The 27,868-nt window shown below is 37.4% G+C and overlaps 1 protein-coding gene across 6 annotated transcripts in view; it reads left to right on the forward strand.

Annotated features, from left to right (window-relative positions):
• LOC134541667 (proto-oncogene tyrosine-protein kinase ROS) overlaps window positions 1-27,868 on the forward strand; it is a 270,841-nt gene that overhangs the window by 127,066 nt on the left and 115,907 nt on the right. For 2 of the 6 annotated variants that reach the window (XM_063385273.1, XM_063385274.1), the window contains exons 3-7: window positions 8,303-8,362; window positions 8,471-8,561; window positions 10,114-10,334; window positions 13,158-13,397; window positions 18,157-18,304. In XM_063385273.1, coding sequence (XP_063241343.1) covers window positions 8,303-8,362; window positions 8,471-8,561; window positions 10,114-10,334; window positions 13,158-13,397; window positions 18,157-18,304 — 760 coding nt within the window. Of the gene's footprint in view, window positions 1-5,741; window positions 5,802-5,913; window positions 5,985-6,018; window positions 6,197-8,302; window positions 8,363-8,470; window positions 8,562-10,113; window positions 10,335-13,157; window positions 13,398-18,156; window positions 18,305-27,868 lie in introns of those variants that run through there. The other 4 variants (XM_063385279.1, XM_063385277.1, XM_063385276.1 and 1 more) reach the window with 4 other exon arrangements.

Below are 27,868 nucleotides of genomic sequence, written 5' to 3' on the forward strand. Positions count from 1 at the left end.
GGCGGGAACATGGAGAAATAGCTTGCAAGGAACACGAAACGAGCAACGAACTAGCGTTAAACTTCTTTGCAACCTAACCTAGGGGCCGCTCATTATTACATAATGTCCCGATAGGAAGGCCGAGTTATAAAATCTCTACATGACCTTACCTTGTGGTGGAAAAAAGGGGTGGAGGGGTAAAAGGCATTCTTACGTAATTTGCGTGCACGGAAAAAGAAATGGTAACGCAAGAGTGTTTCAAATATAGTCCTTCATTATGTTACAAAAAGTATTCCTCATTTGTAGAGACCTGCAAAATTCGCGGATTCATTCGGTGAATGGAATTCAAACACATATACCTCTTAGATAATTTTGCTATTGGCTTACTGTTCATCTGGACGAATCTCAACCAGTTATAAACCCTCAACCAAAGAAGGATCGAATCACAGACAAACCAGCTGAGACGACTTACAAGTCGGCAGCCAATGAACTTGCGTTATTTGCCCGAGTGTACAGGGTTTGCAGTCTATCCTGAAGGCCATAGAAACTGTGAATTTTGCAGGTCTCTACCATTTGTATTTTTTTGACTGATTAGTTTCCGTACTTTAAGATTGTTTCAAATCTTACATTTAATTATAATAAACATTTTCCAAAGACTAAATAATTACTTTTTTTTATTTATGTCAAGTAATATATTTTTAGTATATGTGAACATTTTCTAACAACATTTAACTATTTAACATTTTTTTAAGGGAAATTCTAGGTAAACAGAATCTCAAGCAAGAAAAAGAGAAAAAAAGGGGGAGGGGTTGAACAATCTTTTGTGTCCTTACATGGGAGTGGGGTGTTAAAAAATGGCTAAAATCGTCCTTAAGTAATTAATTAACGGCCCCTCATACACTGGGTTGTTATTTCATTTCCTTGTCATTGCCATCAGTTAAGGGAGTTATTCCTGTAAATTAATTCCGTTTTCATTCTGACATCTATTGCTAGGTCACAAACATTTCCCCGGATATTTATTAAACATTATTTTATATACGTATAAGGCCATGCAAGTGATCATGTGATAATTAGGACTTGCGTGACTTTTTAGCGCTTTTAGAAAATATCGAGTGAATATCCGTTGAGAGAATTTGAGATGAAGCATGAACTGCACGAGAGCCATCGTGACGAACACAGGATACGTCCTGACACTCGGCGAGCGAGCTCTGAAAGCGCGCGGACGGTAAGGGCTTTGAATATATATACTGTATAGAAGTCGCCAGCCCAGGTTAAAATTTCTAATATGGTTTGAGGTAGTTGGTTAATTCACCGCCGCAATCGCCACCATCTCTAGGGCATCGACTTGTGGTGGTCCCTAGCGGACAAGTGTCGAACTCTTCAAGCACCCCTTCCCCACCCTCCCTCAAACATGCGTTGTCCTCCACCCACCCTCTAACCCAACTCTCATCCCTACAGTTTTGTGATGCACAAACTCCTGTTGAACGACCTTGAGCTGCAGTGAATGATGGGTGGGGGGTGCGGGGTAATGACAGCGGGCGACAGTGCTGCGCTCTAACGTGCAAATAACAACCTAAGACGATACAGGGCGTTACGGCAGCGCCCTGCAGCGGTGAAGTTCCCAAGCTGCTCATCATACGCTCCTGAAAAACATAGAGTACATCTTATCCACTCGCGACTTCTATACAGTATATATCTTCAAAGGTAAGGACGACTGTGGCTTGCCTAGCACACGCCTCTTCGCCTCTACGCGCCGGGCAACTAGCTGGAGCGCAGAGTTTATCGCCGGAAACGCGCCTCTATAGTTCTGTGGTGGAATATTGGAGACGAAAGCACAGTGCACTTTCCTATACACAGTGGCGGATTTACCAGCAGGCTGAGTATGCTTGAGCCTAGGGCGGCAGATTTTGGGGCGGAAAATTTGGGGACCGATTTTTTTTTTGCTACCTCATAGAAATCAAAAAGATTTCTGCGAGATGGTTTTCTGTTTTCTGATGTTTTACAGATATAAGTCTTGATAGTTCTGTGATGGAATATTGGAGACGAAAGCACAGTGCACTTTCCTATACACAGTGGCGGATTTACCAGCAGGCTGAGTATGCTTGAGGCTAGGGCGGCAGATTTTGGGGCGGCAAATTTGGGGACCGATTTTTTTTTTTTTTTTTGCTACCTCATAGAAATCAAAAAGATTTCTGCGTGATGGTTTTCTGTTTTCTGATGTTTTACAGATAGAAGTCTGCAACAAATTTTGCCGATTACTTTCCCCTCTCCTTTGTCATTGTACGTTCCTCTGCCCACACTTTGAATGAGTGAAAAGAGCGAAATTATAGAAAATGTATTTCTCTCTTCCCACTATCAACCCATACATGCCAGTCCTACTACTGGTTGGAGTCTGCGAACTGGATGGTTTGTATATAATTAACAAGATTACTTACGACGATATCATCAATGATTTTGCCAACAAAAATTCGCGCAAAAAGGTATTGTAATGAACTTTTATAACTTGACTGAGTTGATTATTTTTAACGGTTTGTAAGCGCAATAAAGATTATTTATTCACGTTTACCAAATGTACATTATTGTGTAAGTAGCATGCATTACCCCGCCTTATTAATCGTACATGATTGAGCTTTGATTAGCTCAAAAATATACCAAAAAATTATTTTGCGTGCAATTTCAACGAAATTGTTGGATTGTAAAAATAATCTAGGACATGAAAATTGTAGTAGCAAGGGCGGCAAAAACTTTACAGCCTATACCTTGAAAATTTGTAAATTCGCCACTGCCTATTCAATTTACAATAGGTACTGTGTGCAGAGTTTTTCATAGCTAAAAACGTCAGTGAAAACATTCGTTCCAGCCTTTTCCACTGTCCGAAACTTACGCGTTAATAGATGAAATGACTTATATAGGCAAGTGCAATGGCTCTTAAATACTACTCCTAATCAGACACTGTTCATACATGCACGGTTTGTAAATGGCGCGTTCAGACCCGGAGATCTGTACGCTGTTTAGGAACCTAGCCAGGCGGCAGTCTGAAGGCCTTCTATTTCAGGTCATGATTTTATATTTATTTTAATCACAGATAAACTTTTAAAATAGTTTAACTTTAACGAAATTAACACTATATAGGTACATTGCATACTTTTTGCATGGTTAGCTGCCAAAATTACATTTTTATTGTTTAATGGGGGCGTACAAAATAAAGAGAGTCAACTGGAAAACTGGACTAAAACATTCTAGGCTTAAAAGCAATGATACTGGCAACTTCGTGATATGGTTTTTATGTCTATTCCAAAAACTAATTCCAGTTTGCTTAGCTGGCAAATCCTCACAAACTTGAGGGTTTTAAAAGGCCAGCAACCATTTCATGACGTAGCCACTAGAATTTATGTTAAACCTAAAAAAAGGATTAGTCATGTTGTCCAGTTGATTCTCTTTATTTGAACACCCAAAAAAAGACGTTAAAAATGCATGCATGCGACGTAAATATTTCTCGTTTCTTGGAAGTTAAACAGTTAAAAAAAAAGTCTACATGTTTACCAGCGTTTCACCTAAATATAAAACAGTGACCTAATAGTGTGACACACGCCCGGCAGCCCGTGAGGGGGGAGGGGGGGCGGCATCTCTTAACGGCGTCGCGTCGGCCCTCTTCGCTCAGCTCCTCCTCTCCGACTGTCGACCAGGCGCGGGCAGTGTCGGCGGCCATCTGCCTCGTGGTGACCCCTGCCTGCCCCTCGAGCCCCGCGCTGAGTGCGCACGTCTTGCACTCGCCTCTCGGTACCTCATGTTCGCGACATCCCCATCCCCTATTTCCACCCTTACGCCATCTCCCGCTGTCTGAAGAGTGGCGAACGGTCTCATGCCGCATTGACGGCAAGTTGGTGGCAGTACGGGTAGAATCCATCAAAGATTGAATGATGTCCAGCTGAGGTTTCCTCCAAGGCCCAGGATTCTGATGATTGGGTATGACTCGTACTTGGTGGTGGTGCTCCGATCGTTTGGAGCAGACTACAAGGGTTCTCTAGCCCGATGCGGAGTAGACGTGGTGAGCGACGACACAGCTCCGGTACTAGCCTGGATAGCTAACAGAGGTTGGATAGGCCTCCACTGGACCACGGGTTCACTGGGTGTTTTGAGGGGTTCCAGTGTGATGTGGATCGAGGTAGGCGTCAGCAGTGTTGATAAAGTCTAAGGGCTAAGGACAGAGCCAACTGTATGGTTAACTGAGTGAGGCAGTGGGTGACGGTGGTGTCTATGCTGGGTTGCCCTAGCCTGGTCATGCCTGAAGTTCTAACACCTTCCTGATCAAAGGGGGGAGTAATCCCTTGACATCTCTGACTCAATATTATTTGTTCTGGAATGTTAAAAAAATTGATCTGCAAGCCGATTCCCAGCCTACCCTAAAGGGCGCACATTTGGGAGGACAGGTGGAGGGTGCCGATCATAGGATGGAACACATATGTCGCCGCACTGAAAATACATTTTCAAGTACTTTCACGGACGATTCCTTCGGAACCAGATGGCATGAAACAGTTTGTAATACTACAAGAAACATATTGCTTCTTTGTACAACACATGGCTGTGGTTATTTTCGCATACCTATATGAAACATGGTTTTCGAGACGAAAATTGAATCCAAACCCACTATCACTGCGGACAATATTCTGTAGTGATACAGTTGTTTTTCGTGTACAAGTGTACAAATATCTGTAATTTTACATGAATATTTATGTTCCATTTACAAAAAAATTACAGCGGTTACACTATCCCGGCTGCAGTATGTTCCAGTGTTCACTTTCATTGTAGGATTACTGAGTATTTTCTTCGTGTGAACTTTAAAACCGATCTCAGAAGCTGATGTAATAAATTGAGATTATTTTGATAACAAACATTTTTGTATTAAAAATATTTTTAAACAAACTATCAGGGTCTAAACGAGATTGTAGCTCACAGTTGCGGGCATAGGAGCATTCGTTATTGCCTGAAAGAAGGTTTTTATATCACATTTTCCTGGGAATTTTCTCAAAAAAGATTAATTTTTAGTCCAGTTTCAAATTGAAATTGTGCCGGGATAATACATAGGCTATACAAGTTTCAGAGGGTGATTAGCACCCACTGAAAAGGGGATAAATTTTAATTGTGTGTGTGTCCAAGCAAAAAGTAGTGTAAGAATAATAAACATTACCTCTCATAAATCAATAACCTGGCATTAGAAGAAATTCACTACGTAAATAAATAAACAAAAGAAAAACATAACCTTTACTAAACTACCTACTAAAAATAGCCAATACTCGCTATATGTATCACACAATAACGTTAAATTTTCCTTGGGAAAAAAAATGAAAAACTTATAATTTTAAAATTAGAATAGATTAAGTTTTATCCTTGAATTATCAAAAATAATATGAACTTAAATGCGGTTTTTCGGCCACCACCAATTTTCCACAAGGGTTTTCTGGTAGAAAACTTGGACAAAGCTCTATTGGGTACCAATAAACAACACCACCAAGTTTCATTAATTTTCCGATATTAATGCAAGGTACCCCCCCCCCCCCCCCTTCCAACCGCCGTCAAATTCAACCACTGTTGACTGGACCATTGGTTCCTTCAACGAACCAACATATTATATTGGAACCACTTGCGTTTATAAAATATTTTATAGAAACTCATATCATATATCTGTGTAAACAAACATATATACACAAGAAATACTTTCGGTGTGGCATAACCAAGTTTTTGGACCAATTTTATTGAAATGTTGGAAGCGAAAGTAATGTTTCGCTGATGCTGAATGCCATATCTTTCTGTCGCAAATTTTCGTAAGATCTACTTATAAATAGTTAATGGCTTGTTTTGTTTTGGTTTCAATGGTATATCATGTTAGCCAACAGAAGTTCCATAATTTTTTCGGAGTTAGTGGTTTGCTGTACTGCGGTATTATTATGAACTTATGCAATTTTAAGTAGTTAAAATTTTATATAAGATTGATTCCTAATTCTTGGGTATATACAAATATTGTACAACATTTGGTATATAATATCAAACAGTTCGTCAAGAAATAATTTTATATTTAAATATTTAGGCTGAGTTAAGCATGTGTGATGTTTTATGTAAAGTTTTGAGTTTGTTTTGGCCAAATTGTGAATACCATTGAATCGCATTTAATATTAATTTGTAAAATAGCCAGTGACATTATATTTGCCAGGAATTAAATGTAAGAACATGATTAATGCCGCAGTTTACTGAAATTGTTATATTTTATAGTGCACTGGATGGCATTAACCTTAGACTTCATTTACAGTATCACACAAGCAGTATTTAAATAGCACGGTTACGCACAACACACAAGTAGAAGTTACAATCCTACGCAAAAATCAGTGTGAAATTTTTCAACTGAGTGATCTAGTTAAGCGGCTGTCAAGAAAAAAATTTAAATGCTTCCCAATACATTTTTTTATTTTTTAGTTCTACTAAACTTTGTAGTAGGTAGTTTTTATGAAGACAAGAGACCAAGTTTTTTATGTATAATTAATTGATTTGAAAATTGATTTTAGGCTTGCATGTTGTGTATCCATGCGACTATAAAGCAATAGTGCTATGTAAACTAAGTAGGTAATTGTTCCGTATCACATACCCAAGTTTATCCCTTGATCCTGATGGTATGATGCTGTATGATTGATCCTGTGGTACATGATGCTTTCTGTTTTAATTTAGTACGTCGAAATATCCTCGACAAAACATACACATTGCAATACAAACAATGTTAGGAATTTTAAAAAAATTTCCAGATGTTATTTGATCTGATAATGGGATCATAAGTCATTATTACATCACAATTTTTGTTGTAGCCAGGATCTTTTCATGTACTAAATTAAAACAGCAAGCATCATGTACCACAGGATCAAGGGATAGACTTATGTACATGATACAAAACTTTTACCTAGTCTCTGAAAGTGTCAAGTGACATAATACAGATACTTGCTGCAATTTTCCAATCCCTTAATGTAAATATAGCAACATTAAATTTATGCTGTGCTTAAATAGCTTAGTAGAAACTGTTTTCCAAGAGAGATTACACTGATTGTTATTGTCAACCAACTATTTTCTGGACACTTGCTGCAAATTAAACCTGTGTTTCTTCAGAGATTCTTAGGAATATAGCGTAGCCGAGACTGTTTTCAAAAAGACAGGGTCTTTAATGTCAGTAAATTACAGCCAGGGTCAAGACTGTTTTCCACCCTTGTTTTCCATTTCAAGTCAACATTGTTTAGTATTCACTTGAAATGAAAAACAGATTATGGTGAAAATCAGTCTTGGCTATGCTATATTCCTAAGAATCTTTGGAGAACTACAGAATCAAGTTGCAGCTAGTATCAAGAAAACAGTAAGGTAGCGACAACAGTCAGGGCAATCTATCGTGGAAAGAAAGTCTCGGCTAAGCTATGAAAGGACAAAATAAATTAACGTCAGTATAGCTAGCACAGAGAGACCCACTCATGGTAGTGGCTGCATGACTGCAGTTGCTACCAAAATTAACCTGTATTTGTAGTGGCAATCACTGAAACACCCATTAGATTACGTACTAAACTATTTTCATTATTAATACTTTACCAAATTTACACAAATAGTATTGATATTCTGATGTTAATACACTACTTCACTTATAAACATTAAGAGTCTCAGAATCCAGTAGAAATTTTCAAGTGCTGTTTTTTTTAGGGTAAAGAAATGAAGGTCTGTATTGTTGAAACACCACCACTTAGGAATTTTATGATTTTTTTTTTTTTGCACTTGTTGCAAACTAGAAATTAAATCCAAAGGCATTCAACTGCTTTCTTCCCTCATATACTTCTTTTGAATTTTGTCAGCTGTTACTATATAATACAGTTGTTTACTTCATCTAAGCACGTAATTTTTCCGTTTGGTTTTTAACAACTAAGAATAATTAACTACAATGCATTTCCTTGCAAATAAAAACCATATCCAAATTAATTTCACACAGATCAAAACAATAGTTATCTACTCTGTCGCTGACATAGTGTATGCTGATTGGCCACAAACAGAAATCAGTGCACAGCACAGAGAAAGCACTTCAAAAGCGCTGTTGTGGAGAACGTACAGGTGTTAGTGATTTACTAATAAATCCAGTGCATAAATTATTATTCTTTGGTTAATGAGTTTAATCTGAGATTCATCCTAAATTGTTGTTCAGACCATAGTTAAATAAAGCTCATGTGTAGTAATGAAATGTTTTGTAGTACGTAATATTTGTATCATAGCTGTGTACAAAAGGTTGTCAGTAGATCTATTTTCTTTACAGTGCTCAAGGGGGTGCCGAAGTTGGCAGCAAGCTCTCTCCTCAACCTGCCAGCATGTCTGTGTGAGTAACCATTTTTCACTGTGAAGCTAACAAACTGTCTCCTTATCTTGATTTAGATATTTGTCTAAATGTTAAAAAATAACGTTAACAATAATTTTTTTTTTGTAGAATGGAACACAAGATCACGTACCTCCTAAGGAGCTGTACTGCATCATGGGTTGCAGTGATGCACTCAGCTGGTACATCCAGAAACTTGAAGGTAAGGTGCAAATTCTTTTAATTATTTAGTTGTTGTACACAATATCACTCCAGATTATCCGTAGAAGCAACTGTATCATTATTTACATAATACATGAGGCACGGAAAGAATTACCATAATATTTAGCGATTGGAGTTGTTTTCAAAGGAATAACTTGTAATGATCCACCGACAGTAGTCATTTTGCATACTTGAGAAATCATGCTCCCAAAATGTCCAACTCTTTCTTGGCAGCACCAGATCCAGCATTAGAAGAAATTTTGTCAGCAACATTTACTTACCACTTTAAAAGCACTGTTGTGGAGAAAGTACCGGTGTTAGTGATTTACTAATAAATCCAATGCATAAATTATTCTTTCGTTTATAAGTTTAACTTGAGATGTATCCTAATTTGTTGTTCAGTCCAAAGTTTTATATATTCACCAATCAGGTTCCAGAGATGACAAATTTTGGTGTTTTGCTTGTGTCTGTGTTGGGACCAATCTCGATGAAGGACTCAATAAGTTCTCTATTCGACTGACTACCTATTCGTGATAGGACAAACTGCAGCTATGTTCTTTCCTGAGAGTGTCCTGATGCACCAACTCACGGTTAGGTGATTTTAAATTAACTCGTAGCTCCTGAAGCATTGATGCAGGGGCTAGGGTTTTGCCATGACAGATTGGATAATTTTTTTTCTAAGTGCCAGCAGCATTTTACTGGCGACAGGCGACCTGCTGCTTCTGACGTGAGACCGATGCACCAGCTCGTCTCACTGGCATAAATCCAAGTACAAACGAGCACCAATGCGGGCTGAAAAGCCCAAGCTCCCGACCCGAGCATGGTGGAAACGTTTCTGCCCCCGACCAACTCTTCTTCCAGGACCATCCTTCTTGTCCTGTACTGAACCTGCCTGCTTAGTTCTTGCAATATTTAACTCCGCATGAATGAGCCCTATGCTCTATGCAGGTTTTACCTGTGGCCCAACTTAACTAGTTAGAGCTTAGAGTTTAAGATAGGGGAGTTAGTCATGGCAATCCCCAAACAAAGGACACGATGCATGCTACCCTTTCTGCAGGGCTGAAACCCGGCATGATCAGGCGTAAAGGCTTCGGCCTGGGACGCACCTAGAGTCTTCCCTAACCCGCACCCCTCCCAAACAAATACACTTACCTAGTTTTAGTTAGGTTATTGTTCTGACCAATATTTTCATTTAGGTTCAGTGGAAATATTTTACTTTCACTTGGACACAATATCTAACTTTTGACTTTTGGAAGAAAGATGTAAAATAAAGAGGAAGTTTTTAATTATAACAAAAATTATGATGTGGGTTTGATTATGCAGTAACTTATCCTACTTGATGATTACTTGTGGTACGGCCCTTTGAGATACTTTTACCATAAGTAGGAAAATGTCATTATCTAGGCACTGCAAGACTGTCGCAATGTTATATTTTCTTTTACGGGACTTATGGCAAATAATGTAGTGTTGCACTCTGGAAAACATTACATAAGAATATGTGCAAGACTATGGCATCTGTACTGAGGGTGACGTGTGCTTGTGTCGGTGCGCAGAGGAGATGGGGCAGCTGCCGGCGCCGGCCCTGGTGGCTGACACGCTCACGCCCACCTCGCTGAGCCTGGAGTGGGACGGCCCGCGCATCGACAACGTCAGCTACCTGGTGCAGTGGCGCTACAAGGAGCTGGACGGGGGCTGGCAGTACTGCTGCAACCAGAGCTGGGGCCCGGGCTCCACCGTGCTCGTCGAGAACCTGCAGCCCTACACCAAGTACCTGGTGCGTGCTCGCAACATTTCACGCTCTCGTTTATATGTTTATTGAAGAAATCATTAAATATATAGTAATACATATTTCATCCAAATACTGTGAATACATATCTTTATTCTGTCATTTTTGAGATTATCGAACGTCAATATAGCTTCTTAAATGGGAATACCAAATGTGAAATGTGAATTTTAATCCGCTAGAAAACTGGAAACACTGTACTTAAATGAAAACTGACAGTAATGATGAACTCTGAGCGAACTGCAAATCCTGGCAGTGCAGTAATGTGCCCTTGCAGCCAAGGTCAACAGCCAGAATCCAATTGATAGGTGCCTGTTTGCAGGAAATGTAAAACCCTAGAATGCCAGATTTAAGACCTTTGTTATAGTGTAGTTTTCACTGTGATACAAGGTGCATTTTTACAGAACTATAATTTGTAATATGAATGACTAGGACAGAAGTACTAGGAACAATAATTTTAAATTGACTTTCATTTGTGTGTAATGTAATGAAAAAATAAGTTTATAAGAGAATCCAATACCTAACTTAATTTTTTTTTAAATTTGGTTCATATAGGTATTTAGGTACAGACTCAGTGCTAAATATTTGACTTTGATTGAAATAAATTATTGAAAGATTAAATTTTTGAATTTGAGTTTTTTTTGAAATGCTGATTTATTTTTTGATTTCATTTGCATTTTGGTGTTAGGTGGTTTATTGACATTCTTTTTGGTGTGATTTTGGTTTTGTCACAGTTCACTCTTAAATCTTGTCGTCATGTGCAGGTTGTACTACGAATACTGAGTATGTTCTTACCTGGAATCTTTAACCTTAAAGAAGCTATGTTTCATGTCAGAAAATTTTTTAAATAAATCTTCTGCTCAGGCTGTTAGATATCCAAAAACATTAATTATGTTTTATGTGTAGCGCATTTCGTATTGATGTAGCTTAGTACAGAATAACTGTCAGAATAAAATTGCTGCATGGATCAAGGTAGTGCAGAGGTTAGACACAAGACTAGAATTTAATAGTACCCGGGTTCGAGACCAGGTCGGACTATTCTGATTTCTGTTTTCAGTGGTATTCCAGAATCGCTTTAGGCAAATAATGGCATTATTCGTGCCATTTCTTATGGCCTCGCTGTTTATGGGACGTTAATTTAAATTAAATTAAATTTGCTGCAAGTAAAGAAACAAAGCAATGTCAAAAGTTTTCAGTGTATAGTTATTTCTATTTTTTTTAAATTCTTATTGTTTGAATAAAAAATTTGAACCTGTTTACTTTTCTCCAGGTCCTATGTAGCTACCTTTGATTTATTCTTAATACAGTCATGGAGGACACCAAAAGCTAAATAATTTTTTCAAAGATCTTTTCTATTTTTTGCAGTCATTTAACATTTTGGTACTCCCAAATGAGTATTATTTTAATTTTATAGTAGTTAGCTTTTTCATGGTGGGATTTTTTTTTTCTAAGTTACAGTGCAAATTTACTTGCGTTGAGATAAAAATATTAGATGATTGAGGGCTTGTGGTTTAATTTAAACGTTTCTTGCCTTTGATAAGTATTATCCTACTAGTTCATTGTATTTATTAAAGTTCTGGGTGTATTTTATTGTTTATTTGCTACACCAGTATTAACGAACATTAAACCAGTAAAAAATCTCAATTTTTCCTTGGGTAATAAGTCTGTCTAGGATTTCTTACACTCAAACAATAAACAGTCAAAATAACCCGTTCAATGTTTCCCTTGCCTCATTGATTCAAAGTTAAAAGGAAAAAAGCATTCTGCAGGTGAATTCATGAAAGCTTAGGGTATTTCTTTGTGATATGCAGTCTAAACTTAAAGCACACAGATAATGCTTGTGGTTTGGTAGGTTTCACTTAGCTTACTATAGCAAAAAAAAAAAAAAAAAGCTGGTTCAGTCTGGATGTTGAGGAAATAGGGCGTGAGCTTTTTAATTTGAAAATAGTAAAAGTAAGAGTTCGCTTAGCAAGTTTCACTTCATTGATGTATCGCAGGGGTCGGCAGACTGCGGCTCGCGAGCCACATGCGGCTCTTGTGATAGGATATTACTGCTCTACAACTCACTGCGCTGCCTCGGCAGAAAAAAAAGCTGAACAAAATGAAACGGCACAATCACAACGCATGTCCTCAATGTCCTGCACGCTACACCTACATTCGCACCACCCTATCCGCACTCGCCCGGGTGCTTTTTTATTTTAATATTTAATTAGTTAAAATGATTTATATTTTATCAGTAGAGCTGTACTAATAACTACCATAATTTTTAACATTTACGGTTTTTTTTCCCAAGTAGCCTTTTTTTTAAAGACTTTATGTTGAATCTGTGAATAAAATATGTGGTTTTATCTCGTTTTTTTACTGTCTTCAAATTCCATGTAGATACAGAGAAAATACACATTGCAGCTCTCTAAAAAATTTGGATCTGCCGACTCCTGGTTTATCCAGTCTTAATATTTAATGTTACAAATATTTAGTATTATTTCGAAGATTTTTTAAATTTAAATGAAAAATATTAAGAAATTTGTATATATATTCATTTACACGTGTCTTTCCTGAAATTGAAAAATAGTTCGAGAAGAGATTTTAGCATCATGAGTTTCAATATTTTTATTATACATCATGGGCCACCTCCTAGTTTAATTCTTGGCCATCTTGGGGAGTCTCCAGTTAAATACAAATTTGTCCCCCGAGGCAGGTTCACACCGCCTGGTTTCACTTTAGCGAAGTAGTGAAACGGAGCGAGTCTCCGGGTGTGCGCGGGCCAGGCCAGGCCAGGCCAGGCGCCCAGCTTCACGGCGGGCCGTGTTGCAGTTCCGGGTGGCCCTGCTGCTGTCGCCGCACCACAGCGACCCGCTGGTGTCGGAGCCCAGCGTCGTGATCAGCACGCTGCCCCGGGGCGTGCCCACCTCGCCGCCCGTCATTGTGAGAGCCGCCGCGCTCGACTCGGGGCGCATATCTGTCTCCTGGGAGCCGGGGCCCTTCCCCAACGGCCGTGTGTTGTCCTATGTGTTGCAGATTAGGGAGCACCCCGAGGGCTACCCCGCCCTCAAGGTGAGCCAGAGAGGACTGTTGCCTCCCCCCCGCCCGCGCTCCGTCCGAGTTATGAACCAACCTCTTGAAATACTTCGGTCGAAAAGGACTTCTTGCCGCACATACATCGTCAATAGCGAGCTAAAATATCCCGGACACAGTAATATGTAATTGGTTACGTGAAATTGTTAACATTATTATGCTTTTGGTACTTGAATTATTTCAAATATTTTCTACTACTTTCCATTGTAAAACTTTCAATAAAATGTTTCACAAGCGTTAATATGCCCAATTTGTGGAACACTTTTAATCGGTAATACAAGCAATTGATGTATAATTTCGTAGTCATCTTATAATGTCTAAATTTTACATCGGCATTTGAACATACTATTTTTGTCAGCTCTCATTGTCAGTATAAACTTACTGTCGATGAATGTAATCTTACTCATACTCCACACTATTTTAGATTTTATTACGTTGAATTTAGAGTCAGTTTAGTAAGGATGCGTGGAGTGAAGCTATTTGGTGTGGGTAATAAGTCTAATTTACTGACATGTCTTAATTTATTAATTTATTATGTATGTTAAATGAATAGCTTTTTTTTATGTAGGAAAATTAATTTTCCTCATTCCCCAAAATAGATAGTTTGTATTTAAAATTGCCAGAGATTTTCATATTAATTTTCCTGAGATGAGTCTAAAAACCCTAAACAAAAAACAAAACAAAAATATTCGCAAACATAACCCACATTCTAAGCTTGAAGTTTGAGATGAATTCTTTTTTTTAAGTGTTTTCTCTGAACCAGAAGTCAGAATTAAATTCCATTGCAGTAGCGATCTGCTGCTAAGTACATGTTTACGTTAATTTCAATCTTCTTTTAGTTATAGAGTTTTTTCTGTTGGTTGTACAACCTTAGATATGTTATATTGCCTGTTGATTCATAACTCTGTTGTGTACGCAAGGAAAAATTAATTTAGCCAAATTTTTTTAATTTCTTCACTTGATCATATGAATGATTTTAACTTTTTACTTTCTTTAATGTGGCTGTTATTTAGTTTGCATTTTCTTTCTGCTCTTTACTATTCTCAATGTCAATATTCTTCTCTTTTATTTGCTTTTAGTAATGGTTCAAACTTTTTTTAATGTGTTCTGTTCTGTCCTGCTTTAACATGTAATAATGCTGGATTCTGGAGTAATATGGATGCTTAAACAAAACTATAACTTTTTAGAAATTAATGATTTCTCTGCATGTAAAGGGTGTCTATAAATGATTTTATGTTTCATTTACTTATCTTTGATAACTAAATGGCATTTTTTAAAGCTGTTATTTACTTACCAGTTGAGTGATGTGTTATGAGTGTTCTAGTTCCACATTTAGTGTGAAATATTACTTATGTAGTAATTGCGTGGAATTCAAAATACCAGTGTGTACAGGGGCGTGTGAAGTATTTCATTTGGGAAAAATGGGGGGGCTTTTAGCCTGCTGTTTGATTTCAAATTCTCTCCTTTTGTTGGTGTATAATGATAGATTGTTTGAAAGATTGCTCTGTGAACATTCCTGAGTGTGGAGAAACAATGTACAGATGTTAAAGGCTTCATGTTTTTCTCACAAGTTGCATAGTCAGCATTGTGCAATAAACACTCAACTATCTCACATATGATCTGCAGCTAGAGCGGCCTTAAACTTGCCATAACACTAGTCTCAGAGTCATTACATGTGTTTATGTGATGGATCTAGCTTATATTAATTCAACCAGCACATATGCTATTGTGCAGTGTTATCCATGTTGCTAGCTAACATTTTCCGAGAAACAACTGAAATCTACAGTTTCTATTTTCACTCCCATAGACTATCTGATATATAAAAAATATATATTGTAAACTCTAACAGCTTGGTGTTGAGGGCCTAAATATTCTGAGTAACGTTAGCCTCAATATTGTGTACCAAATATGGCAGGATCTGAGTTCAGGATGCTCTTACTCATACCTCTCTTGTAGGATGGATTTTCTTTTTTTTTCATTCATGCTGACCATCAAATGATGTATAATTATTTAATTAATTGAAACTTAACTTCTCATCACATTGAGGTACTAAGAGATAATATAGGTGATGAGAGGTAATTGTTTGAGAAAGATGTAAGCTAGAGGGTTTGGTTTTTTTTTCTGATATGAATACTACTGCATGGGTGCCACTGTGCGGAAACTATTCTCAAGCGTGACATAGCCCATGTAGGTGCGAGATTCGGACCCTCTTAATGTTGCATACCACTTGCCAAGACCTGGCCCGCTCTTAACGTCAGGCACACTATAGTAATGAATGCAGTGGTCGCTTAGGGTATCCCACACATCAACGTGCAGGGTTACACATGTGGACAAAAAGAAAGCAAAAAATTTAACTCACATGTCTAGATTTATTGAGAATTTACACGCTTCCAGACACATAGTTTCTTAAGCAGGTAAAAAGCCCTGAGGCACGAATTGATTTAAGTTGCAGTTTGGTCCATACACGTGGCCACGCAGAGTCATTACGTAACCGCTGATCAAAGACTCGTAAAGAGTTGATAAAGTAATTATTTAAACAGTCCGCCAGCCGAGAGTAGCCCCGACGATAAATGTAAACTTTTCGAAAGATTTAATTTAAAACGGGCGCTACTTATCAGTGCAGGCAAGAGATGATGTCCTTGGGGTGCTGGCTCGTCTGCTTTTGGCTGGTGGTGACGATGGACTGGGCGAGTGAGTGCTCTCCGTGGGCAACATGGTGTCTTTCGCGTTGAACAAGATTACCTTACGTTATTACGATTGCATGCCAAGGATTAATGAAAGTATGACACATAAAACACTAATACCAAATTTGCACACTTTCTTGCGGCTAGATTGCTTAATAACATATATTAATTTTTAAAAAAATTAGGATTTAAATAAAGTCTGACTTTGGCTGGACTCGGGTTCGCTTCAGGAGTGTTCGGTGCTGTCTTTATGTTGAGCACAATTATATGTAAAAACTAATAAACAAAACTGTCCCGGCCGAACAATATCTACTTATAATTGCTTAAGGGGAAAGAGCACTGTTGCAACATTGCCCGTGGGAGTCTGTGGCGTGCTATTCAAACACACGTCTGTGTACATATCGGTGGTATGAATGCCAGGAAGAAGTGGTTTTAGGGGCGAGATGGTAAAGCAAAACAAGCGTAGTCTGACCAGGCTTAAGGGAGCGAAGCCCTGGTCGACGTCAGACTGAATGGATGATGAGAAATGGGAGTACCTTGAGAATCCGGCTTACGGTAACGTCCGCCACATTTCCCACTTGCGAAAAATAAGATTTCAACCCTGCTGGGAATTGGACCCTGTTCGTCTGCGTGGGAAGCAAGTAATCTGACCACTGGACTGCATGGTTCAGAGTAGTGTTTGATTACAGATATAATTTAAGAAACTTTACAATCTCTCTGAGAGTATTATTTTGGCATTAGATCTTAAAAATGATTTTTTTAAGTAAATGAAAATGAAATGAGGTTGTTCCTAGTAATTTGGGGTATGAAAATATAGTTAGAGAATCTTTAAAGCAGTAAACATCAGGAATAATTGAGCCATTGGATGGGTGTGGTGGCATGTTCTCAAGAACATGTTACACTTACTTGTTCCAATAGCTACATGTTAGCAGTTCAACTTGTCCATTCCTAGATAGGATCACATGTTCTTGTATGCACACTGGTCTTGAAAGTACATGTGACTACTGCATCGAGAGAGCTACAGTTTCTAATTTAGGCAGTGGACTAGCAAGTCTTAAAAACCTTTTAAACTAAGTCAATCACTTGTAGGCACACTTTCACATATCTGCCTCTTAGTGTAATCTGCTTATTGTTATTGTTTTGCATGCTTTCTGGTTGGTGAACTCTAACATTTGAACCATTACTGTTAATCTGATAAAATGCCTTGTCAGCATGGTGTTCAGTCCTCTTTTGCTCCGAGTGCTGCTGATTGCATTCTGTGTTGGTTCTTTGCTTCAGAACTATGGGATACTTTGTATATTGTAATGGTATCATTTAAACAAACATAGAGAATTGATTTAATCATTTTTTAATGCTTGTTTGAATTATCTTTGGTTCCTTGACAGTTAATTTTCATCAGTGAAGGAAACTCATGGTTCATTATGAAAAACCTGTTTCAGTTTCATTTAAACATTCTGAAGAGTGATGTACCGATGTAATAATTCTAGTATTGGTATCATCAGCCGTTATTCATAATTTTCTGGATTTCTGATATAATCGTTTCCAACCGATACTTAAAAAACCAATGCACATGAATATAGTACAATAATTTCAACCATTCAGATCTATTCCATATTTTTATTTACCTTTAAGTAATTTAAGGGTTTATATAATTTTGTGTTGATTAAATAGTCAAATGCATAATAGGTTATAATGCACCAATTTTTGGCGGTAAAATACTTTTTTGTCATCTAGCAAAAATCCTTATAATAAAAAAACTTTATTGAGGTTCTGACTTACACCTTACAATCATTGAATTTCTGGTGAATTGCGCTGTGATTATTCACATAAAGTGTTGAATCATTTTTGTATTGGTTATCGGATCTGTTAAATGTATCGATCATTGAATTGTATCGGTTTCTATCCACATCGCCCATCACTAATTCTGATCACAATTATTTTTTTTTGTGATATCTGTTTTTGATCGGGAGAACTAGCTTTGCTAGGGGTAGCGACTGATGGTCTGTGGAAAGTGGCCTGCACCGCGGAGCATTTTTTTTTTTTGCTATTGGAAGGACATCACGACCTCGGATAGCAGCAACTTCTACACGGTGGAGAACTTGCTCCCCGACAGGAACTACTCCATCTCGGTGGCGATGACCAACAGCGTGGGCGTGGGTCCGCCGGCGACCATCCTGGTCTCCACGACACCGGAGACGACGGGTGAGTCGCTTCTTCCCGGGCATCAGGGGTGTGCATCCCACCCTCCACAACGACGATGGTGCATTCTCCCTCTAAAACAAACAATTGTTCGTTCCTTCCCATCCCCCCTCCTTTCTGCTCCCCCCCCCCCATTTCTGCTACATATCTAGGACTTTGATCCAGGTGGTCTGTCACCAGTAAATTTTTGAAAATCAGTTTATAATAATTGTTTTAATGCAAATCTAACATAAATAATACCCACCCAAATATTGCACTTTAGAGGAAATCGTCAACTGATAAAAAAATGTGAGTCGCCAGTGATGTGTAAACATCTAACTTCAGTTCAGTAACGAGCAAATATGCGTGTTCCCTCGTTGCAAAGGCAATAGGGTACCTAACACCATTGAACTCTTGTGCCAAAACTGCTCCTATGGCTGAACTAGAAGCATCGGTTTGTAGAACAGCCATGCGGAGGACTGGAGGACTCATAACGTCCTGTTTCAAAGTTTCAAAGGCTTTTTGTTGTTCTTCTCCCCATTCAAATTTCACATTACTTTTACTCAAGTAATTAAGGGGGGCTGCCTTTTCAGCCAGATTGGCCCACGTGGTAAGCAGGCTACAGGGGCCATCCGCCCATGCATCAGGCTGGAAACTGTAGATAACGCAGTGCACTCATGCATCAGGCACTCAGCGAGCATCAATTGTGTAACTGTAACAATCCCTGTGTCATGGTCATGGGACACGTGAACACCAGTTAGTGTCATGTACTCTGGCACACCGTCGCAATCATACTGCAGGTAGCCAGCCGGTAACTAGTGAAGCATTCGCTACCAAGCGAAACGTAGTAGACCAGAACAAGCTCCGGCTCATGCTCAAAACAGGCCATGCGTGAGAACAGCACCCTGTACGAGGGCTATTTTGTTAATAAATGTATTTCATAGAATTCATGTTTTATTTGATTCATAATATAGCATCCCGAGAGGCTCACAGCTTGGGGGCTGCTTCTTGGAGCCACGTGGCCAAGAACCCCCTGGGAAAGAACTCATGTACTAGCGCATGTAGCAACCCGCTAGTTGACGCTCTGGGCAACCACCTCAACCCAGTGACAGGATGGCCTCAGTACATCAATAAAAATAATGTTTAACGTAGATAATGTTTCTATCATTGATTTAAAATATTTTAATTGTTCATACTGGACAAAGTTTTTGACATTATTTGCCAAACATCATTGATTAGTTGCCTCACAAAAACGTTTCAACTATTCGGTACTAGCCTGTGGTGTATTGAAATAAAGTTCTTAATGTTTAATTTAATTTTTTTATTTGATTTTTACAAGTGCATTTATACTGTCGTGGTTTGTACATTTCTAAATGGATTAACACTTTCAAGCCCAGCTATCATGTTATTGTTTTGGCCTGACATCCCAGCCATTTTTTGTTATTTTCATTAAAATTTTAAAATTTTATTTTGAGAAAGAATTGAAATATCTTTACAGCTATCAAATCTTTGAGACTATATACTTCATAAAAAAAGGAATTTATCTCGTATTTCGATAGTCGAATATTTTTATTTTATTTTGAAAAAGTGCTTTTTTATGTATTTATAGAAAACTCAGACATTATTATATAAGAATAAAATAAATTATTTATATCAATGTATTTACATATTTTTCTTATAAATATGAATTAGACAGTTATTACATTGTAAAAAATTAAATCTTACATAAATATTTTACATTGGCCATTTTTTTACACTAAGAAAATGATATCAGATATCAAATGCTTTAGAATTGATACTTTCTAAAATAAAAATAAATAATTGCCTAGCAAATTGCAAACACTGTTTAGATCAAGTATAATAATTTAAAAAAAAAATAATTTTACATGTATCATAAATTTGTACACTGTAAAAATGTATTTACATAACTATATTATAATCTAGAAACATTTTGTTCTCGATATAAAACCTTATCAGTTACTACTTGTAGGGTAATGAATACTATTTGAGTGTATCAAACTCACACCAAATAAAATTATTTTACATGTAATTTTCCACACTGTAAAAAACACATATTTATATAGTGGAATAAAACTCTCAAACACTGATACTATCAATAAAAAAATCAATTACTGCTTGGAGGGTTATAAATACTGTTTACAGTAAACACACTTCGAGAATGATGATAATAAAACACATGCAATGATCCAACATCTGTTTGCATGCCTTCTGAATTTCACGTGTCCAAAAAGACATGTTTTTTTTATTTCACATAATTTCCCTTAGTGTGGTATAGCCTAAAGCAACCTGGGATACACAATGCCACCTGACACTGAGAGCTCCACCAGCATGTTTCTCTTCGTGTTGCTTTTCCTTTTTCTGAACAGACTTTACAAATCCGTGTCGGCTGAGATTTTTTTTCTGTAGGAGGAATTTTGTCAGGGAAGTGCCTTCCTGTAAGCCTGTTTGCGTTCGAAGCACTGCCCACATCTTCATTTTCATTTTCCGCTCCACCTTTTTTGACCAATTCTTCTCCCAACTCTTGCATGAATGTTGCAAGATGGCAGCGCTTTTTGTCGTCTGCTCTTCGTGTCTCCTTGAACAAGATGAAAGCATTCACAATAGACATTACAAAGAGGTGGAAGAACAATTTTTTCCACCACTTTAGCTGTTTTCGCTTGAATGGGTAATATGCTATTAGCTGATCATTTCTGTCTACTCCAGTTTTGTGAAGATTGTAGTCCAGTATGGCATCAGGCTTTGATTTAGTCTGTTGGCCTTCCTTTGTTTGAACAACTTTCTCAGTGCATGTTGCTTGATGAGCTGTTGACAAAACTAAAACATCTCTCGTGTCTTTCCATTTTATACAAAGGAGATGATTTCTTCTCATATAAACCATTTCTTGTTTCTTTATTTTTTTCCTTACAATAGCATCTTTTGGCAGTTCTTTGCGATTTGGCATGCATGTGCCTACAGCTTTAGTTTTACGTTGCCAGAGATAGTCAAAAACAACAGGTGAACTGTAAAATCTATCCATATAGACAGTGTATCCCTTGTCAAAATAATCAGCTAATATTCTTTTCAAAAGTTCAAGAATGCTATTATCTGCAGCACCTTTCCCAGTGTAGACTTCCATTTTTAGCACATAGCCTGTTGATGAATCACATACCACAAATAATTTGATACCATATTTTTCGGGTTTGTTTTTCATGTACACGCGGAATATGATGCGTCCTCTAAATCCACACATGCCTTCATCCACTGTAAGGTTGGCATACGGAATGAAACTGGACGAGAAGGCTGTACAAAGGTGATCAAGATAAGGCCGAATTTTGTGTAAGGGATCATGGCCAACTTCGTTCCAGGGTACACAAGTTCTATTGTCATTTATGTGAAGATTTGCCAAAATAGAACTAAAACGGTTGCGGCTCATGATGGATGGTGCAAACTGTGTGGATATGAATGCAGATTTTGACCAGTAGTCTCGTAGTCTTGGCTTTTTTACGAGACACATATGAATTACGATGGCAAAAAATAAATATATTTCTTGCAGTTTCGCTGGTACCCAAGAACTCCACATGCTATTTTTCTTCAATTTATTTGCACGTCTTTGTCTTTCAACAATTGAAGCTGCATACTTGTTTGTCTCGTGTTTGATTAGTTTTACTACGGGTGCTGGAAAGAAAATCAAAAAGCAGTCAAGGGGTGTGGATGTTTCGTCAAGGGGTGCTGAGACACCACTGTGTTCCTGAAATGATGGCAGTGGTGGGGGAGTATCAGAGTATCAATAGGTGACCACCCCAACTCAGCATCAGTGACCATTCCTGGTTCTTTACTGCGTTTTCTTTTACTCCGTATTGTGCCAGATGTGCCTGGAATATCCGGGTGAACAATGGTGTCGTTTTCATTTTCTACAACAGAAATTATCGGCAGGAGTTATTTATTTTATAAATGTAGCCTAAAGTAAAGATATGAATAAAGAAATATTGCTACTGAAATAGGCCTATACTTTTGGAAAATAATAATTATTCCTAACACTAATTCAATCAAGGCTTGAAACAAAATTGTAGTAATTATAATAATGTGAAATAATTGTTTCTTCCAAAATACCAATTACATAGCGTATATTGGCATAGGCTCAAACGCTATGACACTGCATCAGAGAAAAAATTGAGAGTTCAGCTATGTTGCTAGAATTATTTTATTACATTACATTTATTTTATATGATGCAAATTATTTACTTACTAACTTATGAGAACTCATTTCGTACAATTCCTAAACAAATAACATTTTGTACAAATGCTTACACACTTTACAGAGCAGAAATGAAATAAATAATTTATCTTACCTTCATCAGTGCTGCTAGGATGAAAATCTGGGTCTGCATCTGAATCGTCCTCTTCCACTTCGCCATCCGAAGCAGAATCGTAAATAAATTCAACTGTCTTATCTCCACTATTATATTCATCCATTTTTCAGCACAGAAATATTCCGCCACTTGCCAATACAACTAAAATTCACGGGAAAATCATTTTACAGCGCAAGTAAAAAAACACCCGCTATTTAGTTACAAAAAGGAATACCAGATAGCAGTAGCGAACAAAACACGTTAGTAGAGAAAGAAAAACGAGTTACGAAGAAATGGAATATGTTACGGCCAATAAGTTCCTAAAAATCCAACAGATAGCAGCACTTATATAAAGAAAATATACATTAGAGACCCAAGAAAAAGTACGAAAAGCTTTTGCTCGATAATCATTCGGCAGTTCAAATCAGTTCATTTAAATGTGTAAGCCCGAGCGTGCCTCGGGCTTGGGCCGTTCATTACTTAACCTAAGCCCGATACATACTCGGGCTTGGGCTTTAAAGTGTTAACTAATTACTGCATGTCACTGAAGTAACTACCAACAAAAATTTTGCAGTATACTTGTTTGTTTCAGTATCAAAATTGTGGATATTTTACCCTAATATTTACTGTTGAAACGGATGGGTGCTTCAGGGGTACTCTCAGGCAACCAAAGCTCCTGTCCCGCTGGTAGGGTACAAGTAGACAGGTGGGGGGACCTTGTGGTAGGCCCTGCCCGAACCATATCACTGTGGAGAATACTTCCCGACTGTTACTCACTGTCGACTCAGAAATACAGGGCTCAGTAATGATGCAATTTTGCCATAAAAGAAACTGTATTCGGGATATGAATGACTCTCAAAAAAGTAAACGTATAGACTGTTAACAAACTTTCTCAAACACCAAGGGCATGATAATATACGTTATAGCAGACATAAAGCTACAAAGTAGTGCCACCAGAAAGTACAAAAACATGCTAAGTTAAGCATAGGTAGACATGTTAAAGATTATTCATTAATTACAATGTATTTTAAAAACAAACATTGAATATACACACAAAGCCATATTAAACTGAATGTAGGAACAACACTGTGGAAAGACATACAAATGCCAGAATAAGCCATATCTGTTACGAGGGAACTGTAAATAACATAACAAGAAAGTGCTCAAGCTTAAAGCTGTTCAAGGGTAAAAAAAAAGTCTGAAATTTAATATTTACATTGTCCTGTCTGGAAACCATTGATTAAACAGTACATCTGAAATAACACAAAGTAATTAAAAATATATTTATTACTTTTTTTTAAAATATTTAATCGTTTTGACATTATGTTTCCAAAACGGCAATACCGTCTAGTTTTTAAAGGTGAATTTTTTTTATAATTGAAAAAATTGTATTTCTAGTAAGCCAAGAAAGTTTTGTGTAGTTTCGAGAAGTCGTTCTCAAGAGAAAAAAAAATACTTGTTGGCAAATTTTGTATCGAAAATTAGCAACATTAGTAGTACTCTAAAAACAAAATCAGTTTTATCTCTATCGAATATTACATTTTTAACACATAGCAGCATTCTTCCTGATTACAACGATACCAAGTTTATAGCAATGCGAGCTTTCTATTCATTCCGGTGCTGTCCCAAAGCAGCACGTGCACATCCTCTTCTGCGACGCGAGAGCTTCCATGGCGAGCGGCCTCTGCGCCGTTGTTACCTTTCGGTGAGGTGGCGCTCCTCGCGCCACCTCTGGCAACTGCGTGGGGTATTTGAGATGTGTCGGGGGCTCGCTTGCTGTATTTATTTTTCGCTGGCTTTTTGAGGTGCAGTGTTGTGATAGCAGTTGTAGCAAACAGCGGTATAGAAAATTAGGCTTTTCGTTGTCCTCGAGGTGTTTAACAATGTCAAAGGCTCGGCGACGGAAGCAATCACGGCCTTACAAACGGAGTAAAAAATCTAAAATCCAACGAGCTCTCTGGATGAAAAAGAAATTAGCCGAAAATCAATTAACAAGAAACAATGAAGTTACGAGGTAAGTATTTTTTTCTTTCAATCGGCTTAAAAATTACTGCATTATATATACATAATGTGTATTTAACGTGAATATTGTCTTCAACGTACTGGTTATGGCTGAGCATTTATCAGTAAAGGTTTTACTACGATAACAAAGGTTAAATACTTACTATTTATTCCTTGAATCGGAAGTTACAATGTTGATAAATATATCTGGATTCAAACTCTTTCGTTGCCTCATTTCAACAGTGATGTTATTTATTATTGTATTAATATTTTTAACAATTTTATATTTCACCATTTTTAATTGCCTATTTCAGGTACAAATAGTTTATATAGTTACAGTCTAGACTTTTTATAGTGTTACAGGCTAGGATAAAATTTAATATGAATTGCGATGCAGGAATAATTCTGCCGATGATAAACCATGGACGAAACCGAATTCTCATTTATAGGATTTCTGGATAGATATGTATATCGGTATGCAACGTGATAGAGCTCTTGAATTGTGTCAAATTTGCATGCAGTTAAAAAACGTAATTACCATTGTAATAAAGCGTATCTCTTTGTAAAGCGAATTTAGGACAATCAAAGTGAATAATTCAAGAGTACGTCAGAAATTGTTTTTTTTTTCATATATTATTTTTTTTGTAATAATAATGCATCTTAAAATATTGCATACAAATTAATTGTATTGATGCAGAACAGTATTTCTTAGCGAAATTGTATGCATTTGTGTTTAAATAATCATGTGTGGCAGTGATGTTTCTGTTTCATCACAATTTCTTGACTACGAACAACTTGTTTCTTACGTTAGATATAACAAATATTAGTTTTTAAATTACTCTTTCCCAGGGAACTGAATACTCCAGCTATCATGTACGGGAGAGTGCGAGAACCGGATGCGTTGCTTAGATACAGCGATGTGAAAGGAGTAAAAGTTTACCCGTGTGGCATTTTTATTGGTGCTGAGGAACCCTTTAGCTCATCGCACACTACAGCGCGCCGCGCAGCCCTGAAATAATCCCGGCTCAACACTCGCACACTACAGCGCGCCGGGCCGCGCCGCACAGCCTTGCGGAAATTTCAGATGGTTCTGGAGGGGGTCGCACACTACAGATGCCGTTTTCTGATTCCGCGCGCTCAGTTCCTTCAATTGTGACCTACAGTACAGGAGTACAGAGGGGCTAGTTTTGCATCCATTTAGTAGTGTTGTCGGTTTTTAGGTTTAGTTTACTATTTAATTTCAAAGTCATGAGCAGTTCTGAGGAGGAAGATATGTTTCTATATTGTTTACTGGAATCGGAAGATGAAGAGAAGAGACAGAGGATGATTTGGGTTCACCCGATTAACGCCGCCTCCTTGGCGGAACAATTCCGCTCCGAATTCTCCCGGGAGTTCCGGTGCCGGAATAATTCCGCGGCGGACAGGGCGGCGCGGCGCGCCCAAGTGTGCGCATCGTCATTGCTTTACATGCGAAGAGTTCGGCCGGAATTTTTCCAGGGTGGCGCGGCGCGCTGTAGTGTGCGATGAGCTTTTCTCGTTGCAACACCGGATGGTCTGGTAGATGATGATGGGTTGGTTGAGGTCAAATGTTTACCATCAGTGAAAGATAAGCTCCTAATGGAAGTTGCTAAGGAGAAAAAATCGTCACTCTGTTTAGAAATTATTAACGGAAAACTTCAACTAAAGAAAACCCACAAATATTATTACCAGGTGCAAGGGCAGCTAAATATCACTGGCAGACGCTATTGCGATTTCATTATTCTCACGGAAAAAGATTTTTACATACAAACTATTGAGAAAGATGAACTCGTTTGGAAGAACATCATGCTGCCAAAGCTAAAGACATTTTATTTACAATGCATGCTCCCAGAACTGGTAGACAGCAGAATAAAACGAAAAATGAAAGTCAGAGATCCACCTTATGTACTTGAAGCACAGAGAAAAGTTCAAAAAAAGAAAGAAAACCCAATAGTAAAGTTTAAAATTTATTATACTTAAATTATCCGAAACTCATAATTAGAAAACCACACGGGACTTAATGCAACCATTATGCTATTAGATCTTTGGTATAGCATACGGTCACTGCATAATGATATATATTATGTACAGTTGCAGGGACACACGTGCCAATTATATGCTGACAATACACCTTCCTCAGATCGAAGTAATAAGAAAATATGATATTAAAAACTATGTCATTAAGGCGCTGTAGTTTTTCATAGAAAGTCATACCGATCACATTTACAAAGGTTACCCTTGGTTATATATACATATATACACACATACATTTGTGCAAAACTAATTTTTTTTAATCATTTGTCAAAGATGTGAGAATTTGTGCAGTCATATGATGTACAAATTTATGTAAGCGATTTTCAAAATTACGCAACGTTTGTCCACAAAAATATTTTGCTTGATTTTAACCTATGTTTATATTAAAATTTATGATACTTCATTTGAAATAAAAATTTCAAAATAGGTGAGGTATTGTTATTGATAAAGGTATAGTGGCAAAACATATATTTTTTTGTTGACAAGAGTATGCAATTCCGGCATGCGTTCATACCACGAAATCCAGTATTAATATAAAATATGAAACTTTATCGAACATTGTTGTTACAGATAAATTGAGTATTAAAAATAGATCGTTGTAAATTACCATGGAAATTTATTTTTACTGAACGTCATTATTTGGAAATATAATGTGTATGCGCACGTTTTGGACTGCCATTTACTTTTATTTATACATATATTCTTTATATATTATACTTTACATTTTTCTGTGGTGATTTCAAAATTTTATGCATTGCAAATCACTACAATGTGCTAAACTCGGCTGTTACTTTTTTTGCTTCTCTGAGTTCTTTTTCTGTAAGCGACACTGCTACAGTGTTGTGTGAACGAGATACATTGTTGCAAAATTCCATTCCTGTTACAAGAATTTTTCAAATTACTTTTAAACATTAAAGATTCAATTACTATATTTGCAGTACAGATTATAAACTACTTGGAAGAAACTCTACTTATTTGTATGCATTTTGGTTACAACTGTTTTTTACATTCTTTTTTTTTACATTAAAGCCGTAACGATTATTATAAAATTTTTGGTACAACGTTTTAGACTGATTTTGTTTTCTTATATTATTTTGAAAGCTTTGTGCCTGTAAGCCAACACTTTAACTGCTGGTGTGAACATTTTATATTGTTATTTTATATACTATGTGTTTGTATATTTTTA

This window comes from Bacillus rossius, assembly GCF_032445375.1.
Source record: "Bacillus rossius redtenbacheri isolate Brsri chromosome 4 unlocalized genomic scaffold, Brsri_v3 Brsri_v3_scf4_1, whole genome shotgun sequence".
Lineage (NCBI taxonomy): Eukaryota > Metazoa > Arthropoda > Insecta > Phasmatodea > Bacillidae > Bacillus > Bacillus rossius.